Raw genomic sequence first — 16,520 nt, forward strand, 5'->3', positions numbered from 1 at the left:
ACAGCGCCACTTCTGGTTTTCTGGTGGTTTGTTGGAGATAAAGAGTTTCACAGCCTTTCCTGCCTGGGCTGGCTTTGAACCGCGATCCTCAGATCTCAGTCTCCTGAGTAGCTAGGATTACAGGCGTGAGCCACCTGCGCCCGGCAGATCAAGTTTTTGAGGCCATGCTGGGAGCTAGTGGCTCATGATTATCATCCTAACTACTTAGGAGGCTGAGATCCAAGGATCATGGTTCAAAGCCAGCCTAGACAGAAATGTCCATGAGACTCTTGTTTCCAATTATCCAGCAAAAAAACCAGAAGTAGAACTGAGGCCCAAGTGATAAAGCACATGCCTCAAACAAAAAAGCTGAGGCACAGCGCTCAGAATCCCTGGTACTGGCATGCACACACAGACACACACACACACACAGACACACACACACACACACACACACACACACACACACACACACACACACACACACACACAGGTTTTAGGCCAACCTTAGGAGCCAATGGCTAACAACTAATAATCCTAGCTACTCAGGAGGCTGAGATCTGAGGATCCTGATTTGAAGCCAGTCTGAGCAGGAAAGGCCACAAGACTATTATTTCCAATAAGCCAGCAAAAAACTAGAAGTAGAACCATGATTCAAATGGTGGAGCACTAGCCATGAGTGGAAAAAGCCAAGCGAAAGTCCAGGCCCTGACTTAAAGCCCCAGCACTAACACCTAAATGCTCATGCACTACTCCAACAAAAATCCAGGCTGGATGAGTGGTTCAAGGGGTAGAATACTAGCCCTGAATAAGTAAGCCGAGTGAGAGCATGAGGTCCGGATTCAAACCCCAGTACCAAAACAAAATTAATTTCCCCCAGTACTGGGGGAAAAAAAGGGAGAAGAAATTCTCATTCTTTGGACTGTAGGACAACTCAGTGCTAGAGCAAATGCTTTGTATGCATGAAAAAAAAAAAACAAAACCCTTGGTTCCATCCAGCACTGGAAATAATAATAATAAATCTCAGCCTTGGGCTGGGAAGGTGGCTCACTGGTAGAGCGCTTGCCTTGCATGCATGAGGCCCTGGGTTTGATTCCTCAGCACCACATAAGCAGAAAAAGCTGGAAGTGGCGCTGTGGCTGAAGAGCTGAGGGACAGAGCCCAGGCCCAGAGTTCAGGCCCCACAACTGACAATAAATAAACCTGAGCCTGCTCTCTAGTTCCTGTAATACCTTATTTCCCTTGAAGGAAGAGACAAGGAAAAGCTTGTCTTGGTCTCTTGTTTTGGTGACAATTTGGGTGTTTTTTGTTTGTTTTTTTTTTGAGGGAGGGGCGTGGAGACAGTACTTAGGGTTTTAATTCAGGTCCTCACACTTGCAGGGCGGGTGCTATACCACTTGAGCCACACCTCCAGCTCCCATCTCTTGTTTTAAATTGCAAGCCACCCACCAGCATCCCCACTCTCTACCCCAGCTCACTGTTTGATAGTTTCCCCAAGCTTTCATTGCCTTCCAACATGACAGAGTGTAATTATTAGGTTGTTTTATTGCCTGCTTCCCTCCCTCAGACTTGCTGGTGAGCTCTAATGGACAGATTCCATCTGTCTTGTTCACTGTTGATCTTGTACAGTCAAGCTTGGCGTTCTACCACTTGAACCACACCCCCACTTCCGGTTTCTGCTGGTGAAGTGGAAGAGTCTTATGGACTTTTCTGCCTAGGTTGCTTTTGAACCCTGATCCTCCAATCTCAGCCTCTCCAGTAGATTACAGGGTGAGCTGTCAGGACCCAGATCCCTATGGAGTCATATTTGGTTTTTGTTTTATATGTCTTCCATCCTGAGACAAAATCTTGCTAGATAGCCTGAGCTGACATCAAAACTTGAGATTCCCCCAGCCTGTGCATTCAAAGTGCCGGGACTGCAGGCATGCACTACCATGCCCAGCTGGACCCTGCATTTTAACCCCAGCTCTATCACCATCTGGGTATTGCTGGGCAAGTTCCTTAACCTCTCTGTGCCTGAGCCGCCTCCTCATCAGTCACGTAACACTAACATCTTAGGGATCTATGTACTTTAAAGGGCTGTGTGGACTCAAGATCTCCTCAATCCACTGCCAACCCAATGGAATCAGCAGGACTCAGGGCCTGGGCGTGGGCGTAGGGGACTCCCATCTTCTCTTTCTCCCTGTGAGGGAGGGAGGCTTTCTAGGAGAGAAGCTTCTGGATTCCCAGCTCTTCACAAAAACACAGCCTTCCCTGCTGAGCCACGCTGGTTCTAAGCAGACAATTTCTTTGTGACTTGGCTGCTGGTGGGTGGGTGGGCGTTGCCTGGCAGCTCATTTCCTGAATGAACAGCTGGGCCTCGTGGCAAGCGCGGGGACAGGCATCACTACTGCAAACGCGGCCCAGCCCCCTTCATTCACGGCTGCCTGGCAGTCAGGCACGTGTTTGCCCGTGGCTGGAGGCGCCTCTGAGAAAGGAAACTGGACACAGGAGGAGGTCAGGTCTTTAGTGCTGGCCTTGACCACCGGGGACTAGGCCGAGCCTTCTCAGAACGGGCCTTCAAGGCCTGCCTCCTGGCCTCCCATCTCCTATGGGCCTCTTCCACCCTCCCCCCCCAGGCCTCTGCTGTGCAGTGCACCCAACGGCTCCCCTCACCCCTTTCCATCTGAATCCCACAAGGCTGGCTCCTTCCGGTCACCTGGAGCTCAGAGAAACCCTCCTGGCCACACCCCTAACAGGTCAGGGAGAGGTGGCCAGTGGGGGAGAGCTGGGTACCACCAGACTAGCCCAGGACCTGAGGCTGGTTGGGCTGGGCCAGGCCAGACCACAAGGCCTGAAGATTGAGAGGGGACACCGTGGGTGAGGGATAGGGCAGGGGCCCACTGTGCTCACAGCCCTCCTGGGGAAACAAGATGGACTCAGACCAAGACTCAGCCCCCCTGTCCTGTCACTCCATTGATGCATGACTGTTCTGAGCCTGCCTCCTCCTCCAGGTCAGCTTCACAGAGCTGTAGGAGAGGGTGCTTGCTTCTAAGCGCACTGCGAAAACTGTGTCTTGGGCTAAGTGTGGCAGGTCCTGCCTGGAACCCTAACTGCTTGGGAGGCAGAAATAGGAGGGTGGTGGTCTGAGGCTAACCCTGGGCAAAAGAGTGAGACTCTTATCTGAAAAAACAAATTGAAAACAAAAGGATGAGAGTGGGGGGCAGTGCTCGAGTGGCCGAGCAAGACCCTGAGTTCAAACCGAAAGAGTTAAAAAGGAAAGAAAGGAGAAAAGGAGGGCTGCAGGTGGGAATGTGCAGCCAATGCGCAGTGTCAGGCTCTAAGCCCTACGCTCATCTTAAAAAAAAAAAAAAAAGAGGGGCTGGGAAGGTGGCTCAGTGGTAGAGCGCTTGCCTTGCGTGCCTGAGGCCCTGGGTTCGATTCCTCAGCACCACATAAGCAAAAAGAAAAAAAGCCGGAAGTGGCACTGTGGCTCAAGTGGTAGAGCGCTAGCCTTGAGCTGAAGAGCTGAGGGACAGCGCCCAGGCCCAGAGTTCAGGCCCCACAACCGGACCCAAAAAAAAAAAAAAAGATTGTTGGGTGCCGGTGGCTCATGTCTGTCATCCTAGCTACTCAGGAAGCCAAAGATCTGAGAATCTCGGTTCAAAGCCAGCCTGGGCAGGAAAGTCCATGAGACTCTTATCTCCAATTAACCAGAAAAAAAAAAAAGGAAAGTGAGCCCGGTGCTGGTTGCTGCTAGCTACTCAGGAAGCTGAGATCTGAGGATCCCAGTTCAAAGCCAGCCTGGAAAGGGAATGTCCATGAGGCTCTTATGTCCAGCTAAACAACCCAAATGCCAGAAGTAGAACTGTGACTCAAGTGGTAGAGCATCAGCCTTGATTGAAAAAGCTCAGGGACAGCACCCAAGCCCTAGGATAAGTAAATAAGTAAATAAATAATTGGGCTGGTGTAAGGTGTAAATAAAGGTAAAACACTTCTTGGCTGGTAAGGAGCCCTCAATAAATCTTTTGTTGTTGTTATTGTTGGTCACGGGGCTTGAACTCTAGGCCTGGGCACTGTCCTTCAGCTCTACTTGAGCCACAGCGCCACTTCCGGTTTTCTGGTGTTTTATTGGAGATAAAGAGTCTCACGGACTTTCCTGCCCTATTTGGCTTTGAACCCCAATCCTCAGATATTGACCTCCTGAGTAGCTAGGATTACAGGCATGAGCCATGGACGCCTGGCTCCTCAATAAATCTTAAGTAGCTATTCTTACTTGTATCTATATTTATGTATTTGTGTGTTCTGGTACTGGGGCTTCAAGTAAGAGCCTTGTGCTTTAGCTCAGCTTTTTCACTCATGGCTGATACTCTACCGCTTGAATCATGCCTCCACTTGGCTGTTTACTGGTTGCTTGCAGACAAGAGTCTTACATATTTCATAGGCAGGCCAGGCTGCCTCTAAACCATGCTTCTCACATCTCAGCCTCTTGAATAGCTGGGATTATAGATGTGAGCTGGGGGTGCTTGGCTGATGATTTCTATTTTCTCATTGAAGGCTGAGGATCAGGGACAGGAAGGAGACAAGAAGGCCCTCAGTGGAGATTTTCTTCAGCCCAGCGCTGAGCTGGGCAGCGCTTAGCAGCCTTCTTACCCTTGGGCCTCCACAACTCTCCCAGGGAGAATCAGAATCCAAAGGAGTTCCTGGAGGTCACAGAGCAAGGGGTTGAATTTGAATCTGAGCCCTCTGATGGGGATGTGGGACACCTCCCCCCCTCACTGGAGCAACCAGGGGGTTTGCTGGGTCTTCGTTGGGGTGGGTCCTCTCTGCCTGGAGCCTGTGTGTGTGTGCACCACGCTCATCACCCCCGTTAGAATGCTGTCAGATTCGGGAGCATTCCGTCTCACCTCAAGGGCCTACTCTGTGCCAGGTGCGTTCATGAGACCTGCCCCACACCCTCACCGCAGGGGCCACACGAGGGCAGGGGCCACTGTGGGAATCCCCCAGGAGAAAGGAGGCCTGTGGGGTCCCTGGGGGCCTGATGTCCCCACAGGGTCCCCTCTCTGGCCTTCCTTCTCCCCACTCAGGCTGCAAGTCTCACACTTGGCATGTGCAGACTCTCTGTCTGTCTGTCTGTCTGTCTCTCACACACACACACACCACGCACAGGGCCGCGCCCTGGCTCTGTCCCAGCTCTTCTTTCCCTGCGTTCCTACCCTGACTTAGCAAGGTAAATTATAGCTTGGCCCAGCAATAAAAGCCACCTTCCAAAACAGGAAGCTTGGGAAGGACAGACAGACAGACAGCCTGGGCGGACCCAGCTGGTCACTCACCTGGCAGCGCGGGTCCGGGAGGCGGGGCCTGGGCCCCGGGGGGGGGGGGGCCGTCCCAGCCCTGCTCCCCCCCCGTCCCCCCGTCCCCCCGTCCCCCCGTCCCCGCCCTGCTCCCCCCCCGTCCCCCCGTCCCCCCCTGCTCTCCCCGTCCCCCCCTGCTCCCCCCGTCCCCCCCCTGCTCCCCCCGTCCCCCCCCCGCTCCCCCCGTCCCCGCCCCGCTCCCCCCGTCCCCCCTGCTCCCCCCGTCCCCCCTGCTCCCCCCGTCCCCCGTCCCCCCGTCCCCGCTCCGGTCCCCGCTCCCCCCCCCCCCCCCCCCCGTCCCTTTAAGCCCGGAGTACAAATCCCCCCGCGGCCCCGCCCCCGCCTGACGTCAGCGGGAAGGCGTGCGTGAGTGAGTGGGGGGCGGAGGAACCGCCCGCGCGGGCGCGCGCACACACACGCACACACACACACGCGCGCGCGCACGCCCCGTGCGGACCTGCCCGCCAGCTGCACGCACCAGCCCGGCGGAGTGCGGCCGCCCGCAGAGGCCGAGCCCGGACCCCGCGCCGGGGCGAGGTAAGGGGCGGCGGCGCCGCGCGGCCCGCGCCGGGAGCCGGGCGGGCGGAGTGCACGGTGCGGGGAGGGACCGGCCCGGCCCGCTCCCCGCGAGAGGATGCGGGGTGCAGCGGGAGCCCCCCTCCGCCTCTCCCTCCGCATCCCTCTTCCCCCGGGATGCGGGAGCAGAGGTCCCCGCCCCGTGCGTGAACGCGGGTGTCTGTCTGTCGGTCCGTCTGGGACTCACGTCTAGAACCGCAGCCGCCTCCTGTCAGGCTGCGGGAGGGACGCACCGGCGTCGCGGTTCTCTCCTGGAATCCAGGCAGGAGCTGGGGAGCGGCAGGGCCGCGCCGGGACCCCCCCCCCCCGCGCAGGTCCGCGCCTGCCTCTGTTTCCCTTCTGTGCCAGTTGGCTGGAGAGAGAGCTGCGTGCGGTTTCCCCTCTCCCCGGGGCTCGGCCCCGCAGAGGGCAGGGGTGACCGGACCCCAGGGCCCGGGCCGCACCGGGGGCCGGGTGGAGAGGGGGCGCTGCCGCTCGCGGGAGGCGCGGGTGCGGGCCAGCCTGCGGGCTCTCCCCCAGGGGAGAGAGGGGAGCCGAGGGGCAGGAGAACAGCAATAAACCGAGGGCGGCCACAGCGGCTGGGGGTGCCGGGGGAGGGGCACCCTCGGAGCCTGGCACCGCGCCCCCTGGATGCCCTCCAGTTGGGGCCTCTCCTTGGGAAAGAAGTGTTTCCAGACACTTCCACTGCCCGGGGGCGGGGGCGGGGCAGCCTGGTCCCCACACCTGACTCCATGGGGGGGGGGCGGCTCCTCCACCCAGCTTTACCTCCTGACCCATTTCCTTGAAGTCTGTTACCAAAGCCTCCAGGTGCGCCCGCTCCGATCTGCCTGCCCCACCTCGGAGGACAAAAACAAGGGTGCAGACCCACAGGCCTCTGAGGGCCCTGAAGGACACAGAGGTTTGTCCCGGACCTGGAGAAGCCGTGTTCATGGATGCCCACAGGTCGGGGAGGGGCTCCCTGGATGGATGTAGAGGGGACATCCTCCTCCCAGCCAGCAAGGAGCAGGATCCCCTTACAGGAGGCAACCAGCAGAGGGCGCCGTGCGCCCCATCCCAGCCTCAGGCCCCACGGCCAGGCGGGAAGGGGACACTCCGGCAGCCTGAGATGGTCATCACAGGGCGGGGGGCAGGGAGGCTGCTCCACACGCTAGGAAGCTCAGGGATTTGGGGGCCAAGCTACCTGTGCTCATGGCCGCCACTGCACGTGGAGCTGCCATCAGTCGGGTCTCTTCAGGAAGGCTCAGAAGGGGAAAGCCACTTGCCTAGGGTCGCATAGCCCTGTGGAGGCAGAGCTGGGATGAGAATCTGTCTGTCCCTGGAGGACTCGGCCCTCCCTTCCCCCATAGACCACCATCAATGCCAATGGCCTGGGGGCGGCCTGGGCTGCCTAGGACAGGAAAAGGTAAAGGGTGTCTTGAATAAATAAGGTCTAATATGGGATGGGGCAGCTCTCTCTCTCTCTCTCTGTCTCTGTCTCCCTCTGTCTGTCTGTCTCTTTCTCTGTATCTCTCTCTCTCTGACTGTCTCTGTCTCTCCCTCCCTCCCTCCCTCCCCCCCTCTCCCTCTCTCTGACACACACCCAGTGGGGAGGGGGAGGACAGGAGGTTTAATTAGGTCATTTCCAGCTGCAGTGTATTTTAAGGAGTGTCTGGGGGAGGGGTGCCGGGCAGGTGGCCCCTTTTCTCCGGTGGTCCCGGGTTGCTCTGTCAGCTTCCCAGGCCTACAGTAGACCAGCCAGCCCTGGGGGCCTGGAATTTCTGTTCAGCAGCGCTGTCGTTGCTCTCCACCCGCTCCCCCATCCTGGGGAAGCTGGGAGGCTGGGGTGTTTTCACTGGGGGAGCTGTTTTTAAGCTATACAGTTGGGGGGTTGACTCGCTCAGGGTCATGGACTGAGTCAGTGCAGCACCAGAAATAGAACCCCAAGTTGTGGCTCCCCACTTGTTCCGCACCCTGGCATTTGCCTCTCCGGGAATGCTGGGGTCCTCCCTTCTGTCTCCCGCCCAGAGTCTGAGCACAGAGTGTGGGAGCTCAACTGTGCTGGGCTGGATGGTGGAGGCCAAAGCCCATGGCTGGGGCACTCACCAACCACTGGCCGGACCCGGCTCCTGACTCCTCCCACAGCCCAGAGCAGCTGCCATTGGCCCCACCTCACAGAGGCGGTGACAGCCAGCCTCTTCACTTGCCGGTGCAATGGGTTGGGTACAGCTGCGGCCGGGGTGTGGGGCTCTTACCCAGACTCCGCGAGAGGAGAGACACCCGGCTTGGACAGTAGATGGTAGCAGAGGCTGTTACAGAGTCAGGCCTGCCCACTCTGGATTTGGATCACGTGTTGTTGTTGTTGTCGTTGTCTGGCGATCTTGGGGCCTGAACTCTGGGCCTGGGCGCTGTCCCTCAGCTCTTCAGCTCAAGGCTAGCATTCTACCACTTGAGACACAGTGCCACTTCCAGCCTTTTCTGTGTATGTGGTACTGAGGCATTGGATCCAGGGGCCTCGTGTGCGCCAAGCAAGCACTCTGCCACCGAGCCACCTTCCCAGCCCTGTGTGTGTTTCTTCTCCCACAGATTGGGAGCCTCTAAGACCAGAGCTCCTTTGGCGTCTGCTGTCCCAGTTACATTTGTGCATTGTGTGATTTTGTATTGCCATATAGGAATGGTGATGTTGGGAAATGTCACAGTGGGGTATGCCCCCATGTACGTTTTGTGTTTTGTGCTTGTTCTGGGGCTTGAACTCAGAGCCTGGGCACTCTCCCTGAGCTGCTTCTGTTCAAGGCTAGCACTCTACCACTTGAGTCATAGCTCCACTTCTGCCTTTTTTTGGTGGTTAAAGATGAGAGTCTTCTAGACAGCTTTGAACCGTGATCCTTAGACCTCAGCCTCCTAAGTAGCTAGGATTACAGGCGTGAACCACTGGTGCCCAGCACACATGTGTGTTTTTGACAACCTCAAAGGTTGCTGAGGCCATGATTCATGTGGCTGGAGAAGAAGATGAAGCCCAGAGAAGGGCAGCTGCTTGTCCCGGGTCACACAGCATTGGGTGGGTGAGTGCTAGCCTTAATCTGACCGGGCTGAGAGGGATTCGGGACGGCCATTTCTCTGCCATTCTTTGAGGGGTTGGGGGAGAAGTGGAACAGAGCTCCAGCTGGCTCTGGTCACCTGATGTGCCAGGGCTGACTCACCGTCCAGTGTGCCACAGTCCTGTGACCTGCATCTCGGCCAGTGTTCCCTCCCAGCGGCCCCAGTGGTTCTCTGCGGCCTCCTTGGCCTCCTGGGCCGCAGAAGCACAACGTCTGTTGGAGCTTTGCCTTCATTCAGGGACACGGAGATGAGCTTGGCCCGGGAGCCAGAGCCAACGCAGCTGGCCAGGGGGCTGCTCCTGGCTCCGCCCACAGCCTGCCTGGGGGCTGTGGTTGGCTCCATCTCTCAGAGGAGAAGACCAGAACTCAGAAAGGGAGAATCGCTCAATTGCTGGTTCTGGAGGGCGGGGCTGGCCAGAAACTCCAAGTTGGAGCAAATGTTCTCCAAACATAGCTGGCTCTTGGCTTTATTTTTATTTTTTTGTGCTGTCCTGGGCTTGAACTCAGGACCTGGGCACTGTCCCTGAGCTTTTGTGCTCAAAGATAGCGAGTCACAACTCCACTTCGGGCATTTTGGTTTTTTTTTTTTTTTTTTGTCGTTACTTAGAGATAAGAGTCACAGACTTGCCTGCCCAGGCTGACTTTGAACCTCAGTCTTCATTTCTAAGCTTCCTGATTACAGACATGAGCTGCCACTGCCTGGCTGGCTCTTGGCTTTGGAGGGAGTTTATTTTTCCCTTTGGCTTCTCAGAGGAAAGTTCTTGGGAAAACTCTAGTCTCCTCTTCGCTGAACCAGGCACAGATTTTATTTTCATGGAAGAGCACTGGTTATTTGCCTGCTGTGTGACATGAATGAATCACTTACCTTCTCTGAGCCTCAGCTGTCCCATGTGTATAATGGAAATGATTATAATTCCACCCAAGTAAGGCAGATGGGAAGTTTAAAGATAGAAATTGATTTTTGCAAAAGTAGTGTAGGACATTCACATAGTGGAAGCCTTATTTCCACTCTTCAGTGTTTCCACAAACGTTCTGGAAAGAGGGTAGAAACTGGACCTCTGGCTCTTCCCTTTTCTTTCTTTCTTTCTTTTTTTTCTTTTTTTGTCGGTCGTGGGGCTTGAACTCTGGGCTTGGGCACTGTCCCTGTGCTCTTCAGCTAAAGGTGAACACTCTACTGCTTGAGGCACAGCGCCACTTCCGGTTTTCTAGTGGTTAATTGGCGATAAGAGTCTCATGGACTTTCCTGCCCAGGCTGGCTTTGAACTGTGATCCTCAGATCTCAGCCTCCTGAGTAGCTAGGATTACAGGCGTGAGCCACTGGTGCCCAGCCTGCCTCTTCCCTTTTCGTGCAGCTCCTCCAAGTTCAGGTCCCTGGTGGTCCCCAGAGGAAGAGGGCTCTGTTCAAGGCCACATTGAAAACCATTAGCAAACTGGATGCTGGTAGCTCATGCCTGTAATCCAAGCTACTCAGGGGGCTGAGATCTGAGGATCGCAGTTCAAAGCCAGGCCCAGGCAGGAAAGTCTATGAGACTCATATCTCCAATTAACCAGCAAAAAGAGCCGGGTGCTGGTGGCTCACACCTATAATCCTAGCTACTCAGGAGGCTGAGATCTGAGGATCGAGGTTCAAAGCCAGCTCGGGCAGGAAAGACCGTGAGACTCCTATCTCCAATAAACCACCAGAAAACTGGAAGTGGCGCTGTAGCTCAAGTGGTAGAGCGCTGGCCTTGAGCTGAAGAGCTGAGGGACAGCGCCCAGGCCCAGAGTTCAAGCCCCACGACCAAAAAAAAAAAAAAAAAGCTGGAAGTAGAGTGTAGTCTAGAGCACCAAATCCCAGGCCTTGAGTTGAGTTCAAGTCTCAGGACTGGTTAAAAATAAAATCAAGAGCAATGCAGGCCTGACACAGAATTTCACATTTCCGTCTCAAGACTCCAGAACTAGCCTGTCCTGGTTAAATCCTGGCTCATTGGCTGGGAAGGTGGCTCAGTGGTAGAGTACTTGTCTAGCGTGCATGAAGCCCTGGCTTTGATTCCTCAGCACCACATACACAGAAAAAGCTGGAAGTGGCTCTGTGGCTCAAGTGGTAGAGTGCTAGCCTTGAGCAGAAGAAGCCCAGGCCCTGGGTTCAAGCCCCAGGGCTGGCAAATAAATAAATAAAGGAAAGAAGAAAGAAAGAAATCAACCCTGGCTCACATGGCCCCGAGCAAGCCATTTCACCGCATTAAGCCCCAGTTTCCTTGTCTGTAAAATGGAGTAGTAATACCACCAGCCTCAAAGAGCTGCTGCAGGAATTAAAAGAGAAAAGAGAGCTGTGGGTGGGAGGGGTGTCTGCCTGCCTCCACACTCCGCATCTAGCCCTGTCCGGGAGAAGCAGACTCTCCTGTCCAGTGCTCCCCTGCCCAGAAGAGTCCTTGAAGCCTAGTCTTCTTCATTCTCAGAATGAGGCCTTGGAGGGAGGCCTGGCACACTCTGCTTCTGGTGTGGAGATGAAGGCTGCCACATCTGTAGCTTCTTCTACCTGCCACTTCTAGAGCCATCGCGGGGAGGGGGAGGCAGCCCCTTCCCCCCCAACCCTAGCCCTGGTAGCACTGTGACATTCCCACTGCCACCGTGCTTAGCATGAGCCCCAGGAGCTCAGGTCATCGGCTCACCAGCCCCAGCTGGCAGCTGCTCAGAGCCTGCGTCTCCCTGGCAACCACTTGGGCTCACCCCACCCCCAGGACTCCCAGCCTAGATGTCAGTGCCCGGCACCGCACAAGGCCCGGGAGGCCAGGTCCACCCTGCACCCCAGAGAGAGGTGGTAGGGCTCTGTGCCTGTCACCTGCCTCTCTCCCCCAGTGAGGGGTGGGCTTCAGGTAGGTACTGCTGTGCCTGGTGCTGAGTACTCCCCCAGTGCGGGCATTTGGGGAATTTCCTACCTCCCCCCAACCCTGCCTTCTCTCACTCACAGTGCTGGGGTTTGAACTCAGGGCTTTGTCCTTGTTAGGCAGGTGCTCTACCATTTGAACCATTCCACCAGATGGATTTTCTCAAGTTTCTAGGCACTGTGTCTGGGGGCCATGATTAGAAACCTAGCTACTCAGGAGGCTGAGATCTGGGGATCATGGTTTGAAGCCAACTCAGGCAGAAAAGTCCATAAGACTCTTATTTCTAATGAATCAAAAGCAAGAAGTGGAGGTCTCAAGTGGTGGAGCACCAGCTTTGAGCCAAAAAGCCAAGCAAAAATATGAGATCTTGTTTAAGCCTCAGTACCAGCATACACATACATACACACATGCTGGCAAGCATGCTCACATCCAGTCTAGAGCATGTGCTGATGCTCAGCAACTCTAAGACAGGATTTCTATTCTGTAATCACAATGTACTGTATGTGTGGGTGCTAGGAGATTGCCCCCCACGAAGCACTCAATCCTCAACATGGTAGAGACAGTTTCTTGTGTGTTTTCTTTTTTTTTTTTTTTTTTGGTTGGTCATGGGGCTTGAACTCTGGGCCTGGGCACTGTCCCTCAGCTCTTCAGCTCAAGGTTAGCGCTCTACCAGTTGAGCCACAGCAGTTTTCTGAGTGGTTTATTGGAGATAAGAGTCTCATGGACTTTCCTGCTCAGGCTGGCTTTGAACTGAGATCCTCAGATCCCAGCCTCCTGAGTAGCTAGGATGACAGGCGTGAGCCATCAGCGCTTGCTTCCTGTGGTTTTCTTTGGCATGCTGGGCAACCGCTCTACCACCCAGCCACAAACCTCTAATCTCATTTGGAGAGGGAGAAACTGGGCTAAGGAAAACTAGTCCACATTCCCAAGAACTCGCCCTGAGCTGCTCCTGTCCTCAAGTCAGTCCTCAGGGCCATCTCCCTGTCCATAGCATAGAACCAGAAATGGGGTCCGAGGTCGGGACTGTCTGCCCAGGGCACACAGCTGGGAGGCAGGGAGCGGGCTTCCCCTCTGCAACCTGTATGCCTGCCCATCACGGAGACACTGCTGACGGCCTTCCTTCATTTTTATTTACTCATTTTTACTGTTGGGCAGTCTGGGCTTGAACTCAGGGCCTCATGTTCTCACTTGGCTTTTTTATTCAATGTTGGTGCTCTACCACTTGAGCCACGCCTCTACTTCAGGTTTTTTGAAGATAAGAGTCTCAAGGATTTGTCTGCTTGGACTTGCTCTGAACCACGATTCTCAGTTCTCAGCCTCCTCAGGCATGAATCACTGGCACCCATCTGCCTTGCCTTTTGTGGGTTATTGGATGACAGAGTCCCTTGGACTATTCTGTGCAGACTAGCTTTGAACCATGATCCTCCAGATCTTAGTCTTCTGAGTAGGTTAGGATTACAGGCATGAGCCACCCTCCAGAACCCGGCAACTACCTTCCCTGATGTCACCACGTTGAGGGTGACACAACTGGCATTTGAGCTCAGGACTATGAGTTTGAAACAGTGGATACTTAGGCCAAATCCTGGGCACCTTACCTCTCACCTCTCTGTCCTTTGGAGTTATGGAATTAACTACAGGCTGAAAGGACTTAGCAGTTTGGTTTGCCTTACTATAGTGTTGGGATTTGAACCCAGGGCCTCATACATGCTAAGCAAGTGCTCTACCACTGAGGCCCACACCTGCTCTTACAAGCCTGCCTGTTTTTCTGGTGAGGATACTGAGCCAGGGAGACCCCATGGCTTGAAGTCAGGATGCCGGTGTGGCGTGCAGGCCTCTTGACTTGTGTCCTGGGCCATTCCCAGGCTGTACTTCCCTGTGTGTCTCTCTGTCCCCTTTGCAGACGGAGCCTGTGGCTGGCGAGGCTGCTGAGCAGGGCCAGGCCGGGCCCTGCCTGCAAGGAGACCCAAGCCCTTCACCGGCCGCGGAGCCCCAGGGTCCACCAGGCTCTCCTGAGGGCTCCACCATGACATCGGAGTCGACGTCGCCCCCTGTGGTCCCCCCCCTCCACTCCCCCAAGTCTCCTGTCTGGCCCACCTTCCCCTTCCACAGGGAGGGCAGCAGGGTCTGGGAAAGAGGTGGCATCGCGTCCCGGGACCTGCCCAGTCCTCTGCCCACCAAACGGACCAGGACATATTCAGCGTGAGTACCCCAGACTTTTCTGCCAGGGGTGGTTTAGACACAAGATCCTCCGGATCTCAGCCTACTGAGGATGACAGGTGTGAACCCGGGCTAGGCACAGAGCAGATGCTTTAGGAAATGACAGGAAAAACAAAACCGAGTGTCTGGTGAGGAATGAATAAGGCACAGCTGTTCAGGAGATAGTGAGGTCCCCATCTTCAAGCCTAGGCTGGACATCTTCACTCCAAAACCTGACCAGAAGAATCCAGACAAGCTCAGGAAGAAGGGCGGGTGCACAGCAGAGAAGGTTCTGGCAAGGAGGCATCTGGAGCGGCCGGTTTGTCTCTGGGCCTCAGTGTGGCATCTGTGACTGGGGGTGATGCCACAGGACGGTCCAGGGTGGGTTCGGGGTCCCCAGGCCACAGCTCGACCCCCCACCCCGCTCCCCAGGACAGCCCGAGCCTCGGCCGGCCCAGTGTTCAAGGGCGTCTGTAAGCAGTTCTCCCGCTCACAAGGCCACGGCTTCATCACCCCCGAGAACGGGTCTGAGGACATCTTCGTGCACGTGTCTGAGTGAGTCCAGGCCCTGCTGTCCTGGCCCCTGGGCGGGGCCCTGGGAGCCAGTTGCAGCTTCTGGCCTATCAGCTTCAAGCAGGTGGGCGTGGCTAGGCCTGTTCCCTCCGGCTCAGAGGCCAGCCTCAGCCCTGTGACCTTCACATATCAGTCTCCCTAGACTCCTCTAGACTGGCTGGGCTGCCTTGGGATCTGGGGACCCCGACCCCGCAACCAGCCAGTGCTGCTGCTCGGCTGACCCCCCTTTTCTCCTGCCCCTCAGCATCGAGGGAGAGTACGTGCCAGTGGAAGGTGACGAAGTGACCTACAAGATGTGCCCCATCCCACCCAAGAACCAGAAGTTCCAGGCCGTGGAGGTGGTGCTCACGCAGCTGGCTCCACACACCCCGCACGAGACCTGGTCTGGCCAGGTGGTGGGCTCCTAGGCTTGGGGTGCCACGCGGGAAGGGCAGGCAGTAGCTGGCTGCGGACCCCCGCCGTGCTGCTGACCAGGCCTCCCTCCCCCAGGCCGCCTCAGTGTGCTCGTCTGTCTGTCTGTGCTCGTGGCTGTGAGTGTGTGCCTCAACCTCCCGTGACCCATGATTAAGTGAGCCAGGAGCTGCATGGGAGGAGGCCACGGGCGGGGCCTCGGCCTGTCTCCCCCTCCCCGCGCTGCCCTGTAGCTCAGGCGCCTTCGGCCCTGCCCACCGTCTGGTGATTTGAGTGAGCCCCTGGGAGCCTGTGTGGGACTCCTGGGGCTCCGGGAGACCCCTCCGTACGACCTTGCACCCGTCATGCTTCCCCGCATCCCGCGCCAGATTCTGCTTGTGCTCCTGTCTCCTGCTGGGGTCTCTTCCATGGCCTGGAACCTTCCCTCCAGAAACCGGCCTGTGAGGGCTTCAGGGAAGCTTTTGGCCTCAGGCAGGGGAGAGGGTAACACGGGATGCATGGCCCCTGACGCACTGCTTTCAGTGCATTGGTGAGGCAGGAGGGAGGGGCCCCAGGCCAGCACGTGAGGGCTCCCCGGCTGCTGGCAGTGGCTCTGTGAATCCCTGGCGCGGGCTGCAGGAGCCGAGCTCCGTCCACATCCTGCTTGGACGGAGCCTCCTCTCTACCCCGGCCCACACCCCCCGCGCACGCTCTGCCCAGGCCTGGCCGCTGCATCGGATGACATGTCCCTGCCGGCCCAGCACCCCTCGGACAGCCCTCAGCCTGCAAGACCAGTGCCAGACTCCAGCCACCACGGTAGCCCTTACCCAGTCCCTCCCAGTGTGTGGCCGTCCCTGTCCCCTGACGTCCCTTTGGTGTCAAGCTATGTGTGGTGTGTGTGTATCTTGGCCTGGGAGGCCAGGAGGGGCCCTGGCCCCCATACTCTCTTAAGAGCCCATTACCTGGTGTGTGTGTGTGGGAATAAATGGGGTCAAAGGCTCAAGGAAGGACAGTGGCTTCATGAGAGCCATCTGTAAGTAGAATTGAGGGGTTCAGTGGCCTTTGAGGTCCCCTCAGTAGCCCCCAGCTGGGGCTCATCCTGCTCCAGCGTCCACCACACAGAGGCTGGGAGCCCAGAGCTGCTGCTGGGCTCTGGTTATCCCCTCACCCTGGCCCCTGTTGGAAGCTCGGCTTCTCCAGCCAGGCCTGTCCCCGGGGCGCGGGAGTCCCCGGTTCTCCCTCCTAGGACCAGGGGCACTTTAGGCACCAGGCAGGCTGTGGTGAATGGGCACGGGGGGGGGGTGGTAACAGGCCTCCCCTCTGCGCCCAGAAATCCTCCCAGGCCCCCAGCCACGGACCCCCCCCCCCGACCTTCCTAACACTGGCAATAAACTCAACTGTGACCTATTCTGGCCAACAGCCGTCTGTCCGTCTGTCAGGTTCCCAGGGAGGGAGCTGGGGCAGAGGCTGAGGGAGGACACGCTACCCCATGGCTGCTGGATCTCGGGAAAGCCCCGTCCCTGGGTGGCGCT

At 56.8% G+C, this 16,520-nt stretch overlaps 2 protein-coding genes across 2 annotated transcripts in view; both read left to right on the forward strand.

Annotated features, from left to right (window-relative positions):
* The window catches only part of Aco2 (aconitase 2), a 59,779-nt gene extending 53,998 nt beyond the window's left edge, over window positions 1-5,781 (forward strand). Inside the window, exons 19-20 of the mRNA XM_042697868.1 lie at window positions 2,000-2,007; window positions 5,770-5,781. The gene's annotated coding sequence lies outside the window, so the exon portion shown is untranslated. The remainder of the gene's footprint in view (window positions 1-1,999; window positions 2,008-5,769) is intronic.
* Window positions 5,782-5,783: 2 nt separating this feature from the next.
* On the forward strand, window positions 5,784-16,395 carry Csdc2 (cold shock domain containing C2). The gene is made up of 4 exons (XM_042697871.1): window positions 5,784-5,849; window positions 13,730-14,028; window positions 14,458-14,580; window positions 14,843-16,395. The coding sequence occupies exons 2-4, from the start codon at window positions 13,853-13,855 to the stop codon at window positions 15,003-15,005; spliced, it is 462 nt and encodes a 153-aa protein (XP_042553805.1). The 5' UTR covers window positions 5,784-5,849; window positions 13,730-13,852; the 3' UTR covers window positions 15,006-16,395.
* The last annotated feature ends 125 nt before the right edge of the window (window positions 16,396-16,520 follow it).

This window comes from Dipodomys spectabilis, unplaced genomic scaffold (assembly GCF_019054845.1).
Source record: "Dipodomys spectabilis isolate Male_0828 unplaced genomic scaffold, ASM1905484v1 ptg000230l, whole genome shotgun sequence".
In the NCBI taxonomy this organism is placed as follows: domain Eukaryota; kingdom Metazoa; phylum Chordata; class Mammalia; order Rodentia; family Heteromyidae; genus Dipodomys; species Dipodomys spectabilis.

Excerpts from the sequence above, each read along its gene's own strand:
- Csdc2 (XM_042697871.1), top strand. The coding sequence starts at position 13,853 with ATGACATCGGAGTCGACGTCGCCCCCTGTGGTCCCCCCCCTCCACTCC. Across the intron at positions 14,029-14,457 it reads CGGACCAGGACATATTCAGC|GACAGCCCGAGCCTCGGCCG; the intron begins GTGAGTACCCCA and ends CCCGCTCCCCAG. Across the intron at positions 14,581-14,842 it reads ATCTTCGTGCACGTGTCTGA|CATCGAGGGAGAGTACGTGC; the intron begins GTGAGTCCAGGC and ends CCTGCCCCTCAG.